Here is a 15,166-nt window from a genome sequence, read left to right on the forward strand (position 1 = left end):
GAAGTGATACTGTTGTTTTGATCCAAAGACTGGCACTCGGTATGTCTCAATGGATGTCACCTTTGATGAGCTTTCTTCCTTTTATGGTTCTTCTCTGGAGAGACATTGTCCAAAGGGGGAGGATTTGTCACAAGTGTTTGCTCTTCCTCTGCCTGTCTTAGTTGAGTCTTTTGCTGAGATTCTTCCTCCTTCAAATGAGTCAAGGGAGGATCAATCACTTCACTCTCATTCCAGTGTTCCTATTCCTCCTCCTTTACCTCCTCGCCCTCTTTCTAATCCCTGGTTGTACCAACGACAGAGAACCAGAATTGAGCAGATCGTTTCCCCTACAACACATGAGCCTCATGCACTTCCAGTTATAGATGAAACAACAGGTACTGTTACAACCCCTTTGGAGCCATCCTTCCCAGACCTTGATATCCCCATTGCTATTTGGAAAGGAAAACGGAAGTGTACCGCACATTGCATTTCCAAACACCTTTCTTATAGTTTGCTCTCTCCTTCATATTTTGCCTACCTTTTCTTCTGTTGCTTCTAACCCAATTCCCAGGTCTGTGTCAAAAGCTCTTACTATTCCAGAATGGAGGGATGATATGAGAACAGAAATTGATGCCCTGCACAAGAATGACACTTGGGAAGTGGTTGATTTGCCTGAAGGGAAGGATCCAGTAGGTTGTAAGTGGGTTTTTACTATCAAATAGCATGCTGATGGCACCATTGAAAGGTACAAGGCTAGGCTGGTTGCAAAAGGCTATACACAGACATATGGAATTGATTATCTGGAGACCTTTGCTCTTGTTGCCAAGATGACTTTTGTGAGAGTTCTGCTTTCTTTGGCTGCACACTCAGACTGGCCACTTTATTAACTGGATGTAAAGAATGCATTTCTGAATGGAGAGTTACATGAAGAGGTCTATATGTCTCTTCTTCCAGGGATGTATGAAACATATATGAAAGGAAAGGTCTGCAGGCTGAAGAAATCTCTTTATGGAATCAAACAGTTCCCTAGAGCATGGTTTGAAAGGTTTATGGCTGCCCTTGTTAGCTTTGGCTATGTACAGACACAGTCTGATCATACCCTCTTTGTGAAGAGGAGAGGATCCTTGGTCGTTTACCCGATTGTGTATGTTGATGATATTGTTGTGACTGGTAATGATGTCTTAGGGATTAATGATCTCAAATCTTTCCTTCATATAGAGTTTGAGATCAAAGATCTGGGGGAATTGAGATACTTTCTTGGCATAGAAGTTGCTAGATCCAAGGATGGGATCCTTATCTCTCAGAGAAAGTATGTTCTTGATTTGCTCTCTGAAACAGGGAAGATGGGTACTAGACTAGTTGCTACTCCTATCGATATGAGCCATAAACTCTCTGCTTCAGATAGAATATTGTTAGAAGATAAGAGAGTATTCCAGAGACTACTTGGAAAACTTCTTTATCTATGCATGACTCGGCCAGACATTGCATATGCTGTCAATTGCATCAGTCAGTTCATGCATGCTCCCAGGGATACTCACATGGCAACAACAGAGCGGATTCTGTGTTATTTGAAGGGCTCCCCTGGAAAGGGAATTCTATTTGCTAAGCATGGCCATATGTAACTTGAAGCCTACACAGATGCTGATTGGGCCAGAAACATTGATGACCGAAGATCTACCTCTGGGTATTGTAGCTTGGTGGTAGGTAATATTGTCTCTTGGAGAAGCAAGAAATAATCAATTATTGCTCGACCTTCAGCTGAAGCAGAATACAGAGCCATGGCTCATGGAGTTTCTGAACTATTGTGGCTTAGATCCCTGATGGAGGAACTGGGTATTGAGCATGATAAGCCAATGATGTTATATTGTGATAATCAGGCCGCCATCAACATTGCTCACAACCCAGTGCAACATGACAAAACTAAGCATATTGAAGTTGACAGACACTTCATTCGAGAAAGAGTGGCTTCTGGAGAAGTGTGTCTACCTTTCATCACCTTTGAAGGACAGTTAGCTGATTTCCTCACCAAGGGCATTCCCAAGGCTAAAATTCAGCATGATACTGGCAAGCTTGGCATGATTGACATCTATGCTCAGCTTGAGGTGGAGTGTAGAGAAGATGGGCCGAATGGCCCATAGGCTATTTATCCTTTTTATCTTTTATGTTCTTTGATGTAATGGGCCTTAATCTGGGCTTTATTCTTTCTTATGTTATGTCTTTTTAATTTTCTGCCCAACTAGGGGCTTCTCTGTAAATTACTAAAGTTTAACTTAATGAAATAGAATTAAGGGAGTAAGAGAAGGGATTATGTTCGAAAATTTCTCTCTCTGAACCCAAGTTGCCGCCACCTTATTCTTCTTCTCTCCTCTTGAACTCTGATTTCTGCTACTTTCTTTTGAATTTTTGCAACTTTCTAAACAATCATTTCTTCTCAAAAGGCTGTTATTCTTCTGTAAACGTCGTTGAGTCAAATTTATAAATTATTAAATTTTTTGGGTGGAATATTGTTAATTCATAAGGTGGAAGAACAAAATTTATATATTATGGGCACTTGGTCCCTTAGACAGCCTGTAAGGGAAATAATGAACCTAACAAGGGATCTTGGAGCACAATTTAAATGGACTAGGATGTCAGCAAATGCTTTGGCTGAAGCTTTAGCAAAGCAATGGGTTAATAGGGAGACTTTATTCTGGGCTTGTTTGTAAGTTGATTATATTTTGATGGGTCACCTTATGTCTCTAAAGGTGCCATTTGTATGTTTAATGAAAGTTACTGTTTCCTATCCAAAAAAAAACATCAAGTTTATATATATATATATATATATATATATATATTATGCCTCACTTCTTCAAGCCACCTCACCTTCACCTTTAACCTACCTTCATTAGCAACTTCTATTTTCTAAAAGCTGGAAATTATAAAATTGTAACAATTACTCTTCCATGACAAAGAAACTCGATAATTTAAAACTTAACCAGATAATCTAAAAATAGAAACATAACTAAAACTAAACTACCCAAAAATGATCCAAGACTGAATTATTGAAGCTGTTTCTAAGCTGGGCTTCATTCTTAGATGGTTCACTCTTAGACAGTTTTGCAACCCAAGATATTAGCCATACGGGGGGTTAGAAACTCCTGTCTTCAATATTTCACTCATAGACAGGTTGATTTTGAGGCCTGAAACAGCTCCAAACCATCTAAGAATGAAGCCCAAAGAAAGCTGGTGGTTTATGCATCAGAAATATTAAAACTGTCAACAAGGCTCTTCTTGGTAAATAGTGTTGGAGATTCAGCAAAGAGAGGATCAGCCTCTGGAGGAGAATCATTGCAGATAAGTATGGGCTCACAAATCTGGGGTGGGACTCGGGCCCTGGCCTTCTTCCAAAGGGTTGTGCCTTGTGGAGTAACATTGTCTCTATTCTTCCCGACTTCCTGAAGGGGATTAAATCCAAGGTTGGCAAAGGTAATCACTTCAAGTTCTGGCTTGACAAATGGTGCGGGGACATTGCTTTGAATGAGTGGTTCCCCTCTCCCTTTGATATTGCACAGGATAAAGATGCTGTGGTTGAAGATTGCTTTGAATCAGTGAATGGTGAGATTATTTGGGGCCCTACTTTCAGAAGGAATCTTAATGATTGGGAAATTGGTCCACTAACAGATATCAGTCATTTTCATGGTTTCAAGCCATTACATAGTCAGATGATGAAAGAATATGGTCCTGGTAGACCTCTGGTAAGTTCTCTTCTCAGTCCTTCTACAACAACCTTGTGAATGGTGAGGATGGAGATTTCCCTTGGGCTGTAATCTGGAAATCCTATGCACCTTAAAAAGTTGCCTTCCTGGTTTGGACTGCAGCACTTGATAAGTGCCTAACTACAGGTTGGCTGCTCAGAAGGGGGTTGCAGCTTCCTAGCATCTGTTGCCCTTTCTGCAACGAGGTCCCTGAATCCTCTAATCTCATCTTCATCCACTGCAGTTTTTCTCAGCAGCTTTGGGAAATGGCTTTGTCCTGCTTTGGTGTTTGTTTTTAGCTGCCTGTTCCAATCCTTTGGCTTCTTCAGGGTCGGACCTTATGGGGTTTGAATGAGTAGAAATCTGCTGAATTAAAAAATATGAAAGAAAAGTAGTTTCTTGAAGAGAGAAGGAGAAGAAGAGAAGAAGAGAAGTTGAAAAGAAAAGAGAGCAAAAATCTGGCCGCCCCCTTCACTTACTATTTATACTAAAAATAATAGAACAGTACAAAGACAACTATGCCCTCATAGGGCGGCAAAACATAAAACAGCATATATAACACTCAAAAACATAATAAAATTTGGACTCACATAACTACTGTGGTCCCCACCTCCTATCTAACAACTAACATAAAACATTTACTCAGGAAAACATTATAAAACTGATTAATCTTCAACACTCCCCCTCAAGTTGGGAGTAAATGTCACACATTCCCAACTTGCGTAAATCATGTTCAAGCTTGTTCTTTGCCACCCCTTTAGTGAGAACATTAGCCAACTGCAACTCTGAAGAGACACAAGGCAAACAAACTTCTCCGGTTGTTACCCTTCTCTTATAAAGTGTCTATCAACTTCAATGTGTTTTGTCCTATCATGCTGAATTGGATTGTGGGCAATATTGATTGCAGCCTAATTGTAACAGTATAACATCGTAGGTTCCTCTGCTTCCACCCCAATCTCACTCAAAAGAGATCTAACCCAAAGAAGTTCTTAGACACCATGAGCCATGGATCTATACTCGGCCTCTGCACTTGACCTTGCCACAACCGCTTGCTTCTTACTCTTCTAGGAGATCAAGTTTCCACCTACAAAGGTACACACTCCTGATGTAGACCTCCTGTCATCTAAGCATCCTGCCCAGTCTTCATCTGTATAGGATTCTAGCTAGCTTCAGATTCTCATGATTTGAGAAAAGAATGCCTTTGCCAGGGTGCTTTTTCAGATATGCAAGTATTCTCTCAATAGCTTCCTAGTGCTGAACCCGAGGTGCATGCATGTACCGACTCACAACACTGACAACATAAGAAATATCTGGTCGTGTCATACACAAATGCGACAGTCGGCCCACCCTTCTTTGATATCTCCCCACATCCTTTACCAACTCACCATCCACACCATTAATTCTGTGATTTGGATCAATAGGAGTGTCTACTGGTTTGGTCCCCAGCTTCCTAGTTTCCCACAGTAGGTCAAGTACATACTTTCTCTGTGAAATGAAGATCCCATGCTTGGGTCTTGCAACTTCAATCTCCAAGAAATATTTGAGCCCACCAAGATCTTTGATCTCAAATTCTTGCTACAATGATCCACATACAATGATTTCCTGTCACCACTATATCATCCACATACACAATTAAAATTGACACTAGAGCATCTCTCCTCTTCACAAAGAGGGTGTAATCAGATTGTGTCTATGTGTATCCAAAACGGATGAGTGCCCTCTGAACTTGTCAAACCAAGCCCTAGGTGACTGTTTCAGACCATATAGAGATTTTCTAAGTCTGTTCACCTTTCATTTACCAATATTTTCATAAAAGCCTGCTAGAATGTCCATATATACCTCCTCCTATAAATCACCATTGAGGAAGGCATTTTTGACATCAAGCTGGAACAAGGGCCATGAATAGGTGGCTGCTAGAGATAAAAGGATACGAATTATACTCATCTTAGCTACTGGTGCAAAGGTTTCCAGAAAACCAACACCATAGGTCTGAGTATACCCTTTTGCTACCAACCTTGCCTTGTACCTCTCTGTCTTGCCATCGACCTTATACTTCACTGTGAATACCCATCTACATCCGACTGTCTCCTTGTCTGGGGGGAGATCAACTATTTCCCAAGTTTGGTTTTTGACCAAAGCATTCATCTCATATTGCATGGCTGTTTTCCACTCGAGTTTGGAGAGAGCCTTAGTAACATTCCTGGGTATAGACACAGAATCCAGGGAAGAAATAAAAGCACGGTAGGAGGGTGATAAGGCACCGTAGGAAAGATTGTGTTGAAATGCAGTGGGCTGTACACGTTCTCTTCCCCTTACGAAGTGCAATGGGAAGATCAAGGTCAGTGGGATCAGCTGCAACAATGGTTTTAGGGACATGAACATTATCATCAGAAAACATAATAGGCTCAGGTTCAAGAGGAATACCTGGAACTGTATCTGACAAATCTGGAGTTTCAGAAGGATTGACAGAGAGTGGTGTGAGTTGAGGATGTGTGGAGTCAACCATCATCTACTGACGCTGATATTTCTATGAGGCTGCTTGTAGTGGCTCAGGTAATGAAACTGGAGGTGTAGGTGCTGGTTGAATTGATGGAGGTGTGAGTTGAGGATGTGTGGAGTCAACCATCATCTGCTGACGCTGATATTTCTATGAGGCTGCTTGTAGTGGCTCAGGTAATGAAACTGGAGGTGTAGGTGCTGGTTGAACTGATGGAGGCACCAAAGAAACAGGAAGAGGAATAGATTATGAGTTCTCCTCCCCAAAACTCTCCCCCTGAGGAGAACCACTCGAGAAGAAGAAGGTGGATTCAAAGAAGGTAACATCCATAGTGACAAATCTGCTCCTCGACACTGGGTCACAACAGCAATACTCCTTTTGGTTCTGAGCATACCCAAGAAAAACACATTTCTTGGCCTTAGGATCCAATTTCTTGCGATGAGAGCCAAGAATGTGAACAAAGGAAACACAATCAAAAACCCTCGGAGGTATATGAAATATCTCCCCATCTGGAAAAAGAAGACTAAATGGTACCTTAAACCCCAAAGTTCGTGAAGGAACACGGTTAATTAAATGCACGTCTATAAGAACTGCATAGGAACTGTATCACACACCATAAGACTCCTTGCCACCTCCACAATGTGTCTATTTTTCCTCTCAGCAACTCCATTCTGTTGCGGTGCATATGCACAATTGCTCTGATGAACTACACCATGTTCTAAGAGATATGTGGTCAGGTCATTCTCAAAGTATTCTCTGGCATTATCTGATCTAAAAGCCTTAGTACTCACTCCAAATTGTGTGAGAACCATCTGGTGGTACTGTCATACCAAGTTAGGAACCTCATCACGTGATCTCATCAAATATATCCAAGAATATCGTGTATAATCATCCACAAACAAGAGAAAGTAACGAAATCCTCCCACGGAAGGGATATGATATGGCCCCCATACATCAGTGTGAAAAATATTAAAAGCATAAGTATTTTTTTTTATTATTTGGTTTAAAAGACTGTCTACAATGCTTTCCTAACTGACAACTCTCACACTCCAAAGTAGATAACTGAACAGACTCAAACAATTTTGGGAAAAGACATTTCAAAGAACTAAAAGAAAGATGTCCCAAGCGATTGTGCCAAAGCATAATCTGGTTCATTGACTTTGACCCATTACTACTGTTGCTGCTAACATGATGACCCTGATGTCTCGGAATCTCATCCAGAAGGTAGACTCCATTCACCTCACGACCACTCCCAATCATCTTCTTTGACTCCAGATCCTGCAAAACACAATTACTAGGAAGAAAAGTCACAAAACAATTCAGATTTTTTGTCAAAGAACTAACAAACAGTAGGTTGGTATGAAGTTTAGGGACATGTAAAACAGAAGACAGAGTTATATCATTGGTCACTTTAACTGTCCCCTTCCCAGCAATGGGCATATGTGAACCATTTACTGTAGAGATTTTGTCTCTACCAGAGCGCAACTGATAGGAACTGAAAAGGGTAGGGGCATTAGTCGTGTGCTCAGATGCTCTTGAGTCTATAATCCAGGGAGGTCCCTCCTTACCTGAAGTGGATGCAAGATTTGCAGTTGCATATGAACTACCTGTATGTGCAAAGGAAGTGGTGTAGTTGGCTCCTGCATTCTGTTGTCCATCTGGAAGTCTAGAGCTAGGTGAATCTTTCTTACTCATAAGCTATCCAAACCTCTCCAATTCTGTTCTCACTGCTGCTACTGCAATGGATTCCCAATCAATTTGGGAAAGAGGGGCTGAAGAGTCTCTTGTAGTGGCTACATTTGCATTTCCCTTCTTGTTTCTTATCCGAGCAGGCATAAGATTTGGATGAAGCTTCCAACAAGTGTCCCTGGTATGCTTAGGCTTCTTGCAATAATTACACACCAAGTCCTTATCTTCCCTTCTAGTCTCACTACTCCCCCTGTCTCCATTCGGCTTAGGTTTTGTTGTACAAACCATAGCCGATTGGTCAATCCCAGGCTATCTCAGCGTTACATTCCTCCTACTCTCCTCTCCAAAGACAAAGGCATAGGCCTGAGAGAGTGTCACACCCTCCCTAGAAAGAATATGCTGCCTAGCAATGTCAAATTCAGGGTTCAGCCCTGCCAAGAACTCAAAAACCCTATTCCTCTCTACCAGTCTGTGATAAGTTGTTGCATCATTTACACTTTCCCATATCACAGTTTCTAAGTGATCTATTTCCTGCCATAGGGTTTTTAGCATGGAGAAATACACAGCAAGAGGTTTTTCTCCCTGTTTCATACTTATCACCTGACTTTTTAATTGATAGACTCTGACTTCATTTTGCTTATGAGAGTAGGTTTCAGTCACTCTATCCCAAATCTCCTTAGCAGTATTAGCTCATAGGAAATTTTTTGCAATTTGAGGTAACATAGAATTACACAGCCAGGACATTACCATATAATTCTCTTGCACCCATCGGGAAGAGTTTGTATCAGGTTTCTTCTCCTCCTAGTGAGATACCCTAATTTTTCACAGGCATCAATAACCATCTTAGCTGATTGTGCCCACTCCAAATAATTTGTACAATCAAGTTTTACTGTAGTAATGATCCCAAACCCAAAAATATCACTACTACCCCCAACACCCAGTCCCACAGTACCGGTAGATTTCATCTCAGTATTCCAACTCTCCATCTTACTTCAAACAGTTCAACACTAAGAAAAAAATAGATTGGAGACCTTCAAAAAATAATTTAATATCACACACACAGAAACCAACCCTTCCGGAAGAAGAAAACCCTAGCTGGAGAGAAATCTCTCTCCTCCCCATGCCTCCCAACAGAGAGAAGAGTGAATCGATCACTCTAGGAGGCTTAGAAAATTCTAGAAACCACCGCCCTCTTCAGAAAATCAAAAGAAAACTAACAATACCTGGGCGCCCAAGATCAGATAAAAAACAAAGAGTCCAACTTTTCTGGGACTCTTCCCCTTACTCCAGTTCTTCCTAATTTTGATGCCAAACAGTGGATCACCTTCCTGATGACTAGATCCCACCAAAAAATCCAAGAACTAGGCAATCTATAACAGATCGATCAGCCCTTTACTACTTCATGCAGTCGGCTGATCTGGGGCTGCATGAGAATGCTTCAAGAAACCCTAGCCGATGCTCTGATACCAAGTAGAAATCTTCTGAATTAAAAAATATGAATGAAAAGTAGTTTCTTGAAGAGAGAAGGAGAAGAAGAGAAGAAGAGAAGTTGAAAAGAAAAGAGAGCAAAAATGTGGCTGCCCCCTTCACTTATTATTTATACTAAAAATAATAGAACAGTACAAAGACAACTATGCTCTGATACCAAGTAGAAATCTTCTGAATTAAAAAATATGAATGAAAAGTAGTTTCTTGAAGAGAGAAGGAGAAGAAGAGAAGAAGAGAAGTTGAAAAGAAAAGAGAGCAAAAATGTGGCTGCCCCCTTCACTTATTATTTATACTAAAAATAATAGAACAGTACAAAGACAACTATGCCCTTATAGGGCGGCAAAACATAAAACAGCATGTATAACACTCAAAAACATAATAAAATGTGGACTCACATAACTACTGTGGTCCCCACCTCCTATCTAACAACTAACATAATACATCTACTCAGAAAAACATCAATGATATCTTCAAGAGAATGTAAGGGGCAAGCTGCTTTGGAGGATTTTTCCAGATGCTATCCTGTGGTCTTTATGGAAGGAAAGGAACAGTTAGATTTTTTGACAATCATTATAATGATATAGCTTCAGTCAAGAACAAAGTTTTAGGTACTCTATGTTCTTGGTTAAGTGTGCGATGAGCTTGGTGTTCAGATTTTATCTTTTCTGCAAGCTGGACCTTTTTTTAACTAATCTGTCGGATCTTTTTGTAAATTCCCAATGTACAGGCTCTCATTGTACATGGGCTGATACATTTGGCTTTCTTTTTGCAATACAATACTTTAACTTCTTCAAAAGAAAAAAAAAGATCCAAGACTGGGCCTCACAGTGGGTAGCCAAAATGATAATAATTCCACTGTAGGACAAATCAACCTAACTCCCAAGGATTGTCATCTGCCAAATCAGAACTTGCTGATATGCTTTCTTCCATCTGGAATAGGACTTCAGAGGCCATGAATGATCTCCACCATGAATCTCCTAAAATATCTACTAATATATTGGCTCAATTGGACAGTGTATTTATATTCTAAGGCCAAAGATCTAGCAGCTGTTTTAAAATGTGGGGGCATCCATGGTCCCACACCTTCATTCCTCATCCACCCAATCGCTACTTTTTAAACTTCTTCTGCCTCCAACATAGAATGTGAAACCTCCTGACATTACGAGTATATTTGATCAAATATATAATTCCATGTATAAGTGAATGCTTTAGAAAACATGCATTATAAGCTATTCAAACTCTTTTTCTAATGAATGATGGTAAACGTCATCAAGGGAAGAAGAAGAAGAAATTGTTTGGTCCATCAGATGGGGGGAATCAAAATCTTCTTGATTATGATTTCTAAATATATTAAATTTTAAGCATTTGTTCTGCTAAACTGAGTGATATGTAATATCCATTTTGTTCTGTCAGCTGATTTAAAAACTGCATCGATCAATACAATTTATTGAGTAGTTAAGCAATGGTACTTCCTTATTTAGATATTTTTTTGATGAATACTTCCTTATTTAGATGTTGAATGTTTATAAATAGAACTTGACTGTTGGTATTTGGATATTGTTCTCATTTCCTTTTCAGGGAGCATCAGAGTCATTGAATATGCCTGTGGCTTTTATCAGTGTCATCCTGCTTCCAATTGTAGGGAATGCTGCAGAACATGCAAGTGCAATTATGTTTGCAATGAAGGACAAACTTGTGAGTGCCTTGAAGAATGCAGTTGGTTTGTTCTCTTCCATTTTATTGGTTAATACTTAATAGTAATATTTACTTCTTTTTGCAGGATATTACACTAGGAGTTGCTATTGGATCATCAACACAGATATCAATGTTTGTTGTAAGGCTTTGAACTACTCTATAATATTTACTGTAATGCAAGTAATGCACAAATCAACAATGTCTTATCTCAACTATTTGGTTCAGCATGGATGCTATTCAACATTTTCCTTTTTTGCTATAAAAGATATGAGATCCATATTTCCATGTGTCTCATGAATACATTCTATGCACCTATTAACACCTCCCCAACTTATTGCTACTTTGTCCATAAAAAAGCATGTCAAGTTTGTAAAGCTTTTCTTTTGATAAATAAGAGCTGTTTTCCAGTCACAGAAAATGACATGTTTGAGTTGTTTATCGATTAATTAAATGGAGAAAAGTGTTAACCTATAATTTTTGTGGTATTTGTAATTGTAGATTCCCTTCTGTGTGGTCGTTGGATGGTTTATGGGTAGACCGATGGATTTGAATTTTCAACTCTTTGAGACTGCAACTCTCTTTATTACAGTTCTAGTAGTAGCATTTATGCTGCAGGTTTGTTCTTGGACTTCTAAATTTATTCCTGTTCCATATGAAATGAATTGCAATTGTGTATGCATGGTTTTAGATTTTTGTTTTACCATAAAGGTACTGTTGTAAGTGGATCCAGTATTTTGTTAATCAATAACAGAATAATTTCCTAATGATCAAGCAAGGGTTGCGATTTAACATGTTTCATGGATATATACCTGGTATTCTTTACAGAAGAGCACCATTGGCATAATTGCTGTATTTTCAATATTTTTAGAAGGAATGAAAGCTATCAGCTATTACACACTATTTTCCATTGATGGGATAAATCACCTGCTATCATTTTACTGATGATGGTAACGTCGCCATTTATGATCCTATTCTTATTTTGGTTATTATATCTCTAACCAGACCTATAAACTTGAATTTGGACTTATTTGGAGGAGGTATCCAGGAGAAGGGAGGTGGTATAAATGTAAAAAAAAATGATTCTAAAGAAGAATAGCCCCTCTGATTTGAATTATTGAATAGGATGTCAGTAATGGAGATTGTGATGTAAAATGCAAGCAGATTTTTCTTCATCTATATAGGGCCTAGGTACGCAATTTTTTTAATTGTTAATGGATCAGAGAAAATTTATTATTAGAAGATGAAAGGCTAGAGGCTATTACCCAATGTTGGTCCCATCTATCTAGGGTCTTGGGAGGGGTAGACTGGATAAGGTATCTAACCTTTGGCATTTTGTGCACAAAGTGGCCAGTCTTAGACTTGAACCCGCATTCTCATGCTTTCCAGCCCGAGATTTACGATTAGAACCTAATAAAGAGTATTCTTCTCATTAGAAGATAAGGTGAACATCTAAGTCTAATAACAGGAGAAACCAAAAAATGTATGACATATACATCAGCCCCACCCTTGTTACACAAACTCCTAATAGTCTACTCAGATAGGCAAGGCCCCAAAATCAGTCTATCTCTATTTACTCCCTCTCTAGCAAGTGAATCTGCTAAAGAAATTGTTGATCCTCTTAACCATCTGAATGAGGTATTTGTTCTAAAGGCCAAAGATCTCATGTCCTATATAAAATGCTGTAGTCTTGGAAAACCGACAGGCCTATACCCTTATGCCTTATCCACCCTATATTGGTAGGAATGGCAACAGGGCAGAGACCATACTCCCTGTCCCCAAATTTTTTAAATTAAAATTATTTTTTGAAAATAGATTTACTTACAATAAGGTTTTTTAATTGCAAAAATATTTTAAAAATATTTTGACATATATAATATAAAAAATATAATAATGTTATATATGTATATATTTAATATATAATATATATCTAATATATATAACCGGGGTTGGGGTAGGGCAGGGGATTCACTCCCCATCCCTGGTTGGGTATCACTATCAATCCCTGTCCTTGCCAAGGCTCCCCATCTCTGACCCCATCAGGTTGGGGAAGCTAGGTATTTGATGGGGACGGGGAAAATTGCCATTCCTATATATTGGATTTAGAATCTCCTTCCACCTCCAGTCTTCTGTAGCCTTGTGGTGGACTTGCCTATGCCTTTAAAGGATAGGATGGAGAGATGAAGATGAGCTCATGTGGATTCCCAATCTCCATTGGACCATAGAAAGCTAGAATCCAAAAATCCCTTGTTGGATTGAAGCTTTTGCATGGCGTCTTGCTTTGGATGATATTTTTGCAGTTAACCACCTGAAACCAAGAGATATTTGAGATGCTACAGGTATGTATTGTGCATGAAAATCGAGTAGAATGTAATTTATTTATTCATTCATGCTTGCCGGATTTCATATGAGACTCTTTCTTCATGAATTATAATATAGAAAGTTAAATATGAATGCACCAGAAGATATTTTTTCTACTTGGCCTGGACTGGGAAGCGAAAAGATAATTATGTTTATAGGGATCATCATCCCTTTTTTTGGCTGGTTGGAGAGAGAACTAATTTTTTTTTAGGAAAAGTATCACTATCAGAAAAAAATGTTTGCCAATATATGTGCTTTGGTTGTGGAGTGGTCATTTCCCTTTTGTTGAGAGAGATATTGTATTTGGGTTGTTGGAGGTTACAGGGGTATATTTGCAGTATTGATTAATTATGGGGACATGTATGTATTAATGGGAGAAAAAAAGGGCTTATGTGTAATTCTGATATAATTTGGCCTTTTGCTTGTTTAAGCTAGTGGTTGTATGGGATTAGGGTTGAGTGAGAGAGAGAGAGAGAGAGTTGTATCTCTTGTTCTCATAGTGGATATTTTTCCTCTCCTCCCGTGGATGTAGGCTATCAAGCTGAACCGCGTTAAATCTTGGTGTTCTCTCTATTTGTTCTTATTTTCTCCTTGATTTGCTATTCTATTTTATGTTAGTTGACATGGTATCGGAGCAGGTTGTTCTATAATCTGTGTTTGCTCCATGCTCACTCACGAATCTCTCAAGGGCTGCTGATTTTTGGGTGCAGGTGATGTGAAGAAGGTCTAGTAGGGTTTCTTCTCATAGTTGATCTATCTAGGGTTTCTTTTTGGAAGGTTGATACTCACTGCTACAAGGGATCGAACCAATTTTAGTTTGCTTTCTTGGTGATTAGTGATGGTTTTTGACCATCACAACTGCTATGACAGGTGAACAGTGAGGTGTGTATCCCTCTAGTGGGTCAAATCCATGAGAGAATGATATGGCAGAAATATTTTTGGGTTAGTGATTGATGTTGTGAAGAGTTTTTTTTTTTTTGAAAGGAAATGACTAAGAAAGAAAAAAAAATAAAATGAAAAAATGAGTGAAAAAAGATGGAAGAGGCCTCATTAAATGCTGCAAATTCCTATCATGGCTACAGTCAAACAATGTAGGCAATGCGTTCTTTGCGACATCATCGTCATTGGCCAATGCTGTGAAGAGTTTAATAGTGGTATGATAAGTGATTTTGAGTTGTGAAGGTGTTTAGGTTGCTGCTATTTCATGTTCATTTGAGGTAGTAGTTGACTACTACGAAATCTCTTCATGTAGTAGTCGACTACAAGGAACAGGATACTGCTAGTAGTCAACTACTATGAAATCTCTTCATGTAGTAGTCGACTACTAGCAAAAGGGTGTTGTTAATATCTTTGGAATATAAACATCAGTGCCTCAGGCTACAGTATTTTTTGAGTTGGAAAAGAGGCTTTGATGCCTCAAGTTGTGCATGTTTGTGAGTTGGTGATGGTTTGTGGTGTGGTGATAACTTTGTTGGTGAGTGTGTAAAGCTCCTGTTGTATTCCAAAATAGTGTAGTGATGTGGTAGTTTGTGGTGTAATGGTGGATTCTTGGTGAACGTGTGAAGCTCCCTTGATGTTTGAGAAAAGTGTAATGATGTGATTATTTGTGGTGTATTGGTAAATTGTTGCTTCAGAGGTTCCTACAACATCTCAAGGTTCATGGCTACTGCTTTAGAGGTCCATTTGCCTCATGGCCACTCCCAATCACCTTCTAAGATTTCATGTT

At 39.1% G+C, this 15,166-nt stretch overlaps 1 protein-coding gene across 3 annotated transcripts in view; it reads left to right on the forward strand.

Annotated features, from left to right (window-relative positions):
- LOC104589431 (vacuolar cation/proton exchanger 3-like) overlaps positions 1 to 15,166 on the forward strand; it is a 69,368-nt gene that overhangs the window by 25,864 nt on the left and 28,338 nt on the right. For all 3 annotated transcript variants that reach the window (XM_010247765.3, XM_088890563.1, XM_088890562.1), the window contains exons 9-11: positions 10,966 to 11,082; positions 11,168 to 11,221; positions 11,581 to 11,697. In XM_010247765.3, the coding sequence (XP_010246067.1) occupies positions 10,966 to 11,082; positions 11,168 to 11,221; positions 11,581 to 11,697 (288 nt within the window). The remainder of the gene's footprint in view (positions 1 to 10,965; positions 11,083 to 11,167; positions 11,222 to 11,580; positions 11,698 to 15,166) is intronic.

This window comes from Nelumbo nucifera, chromosome 6 (assembly GCF_055504915.1).
Source record: "Nelumbo nucifera cultivar China Antique chromosome 6, China Antique-T2T, whole genome shotgun sequence".
Taxonomy (NCBI): Eukaryota; Viridiplantae; Streptophyta; class Magnoliopsida; order Proteales; family Nelumbonaceae; genus Nelumbo; species Nelumbo nucifera.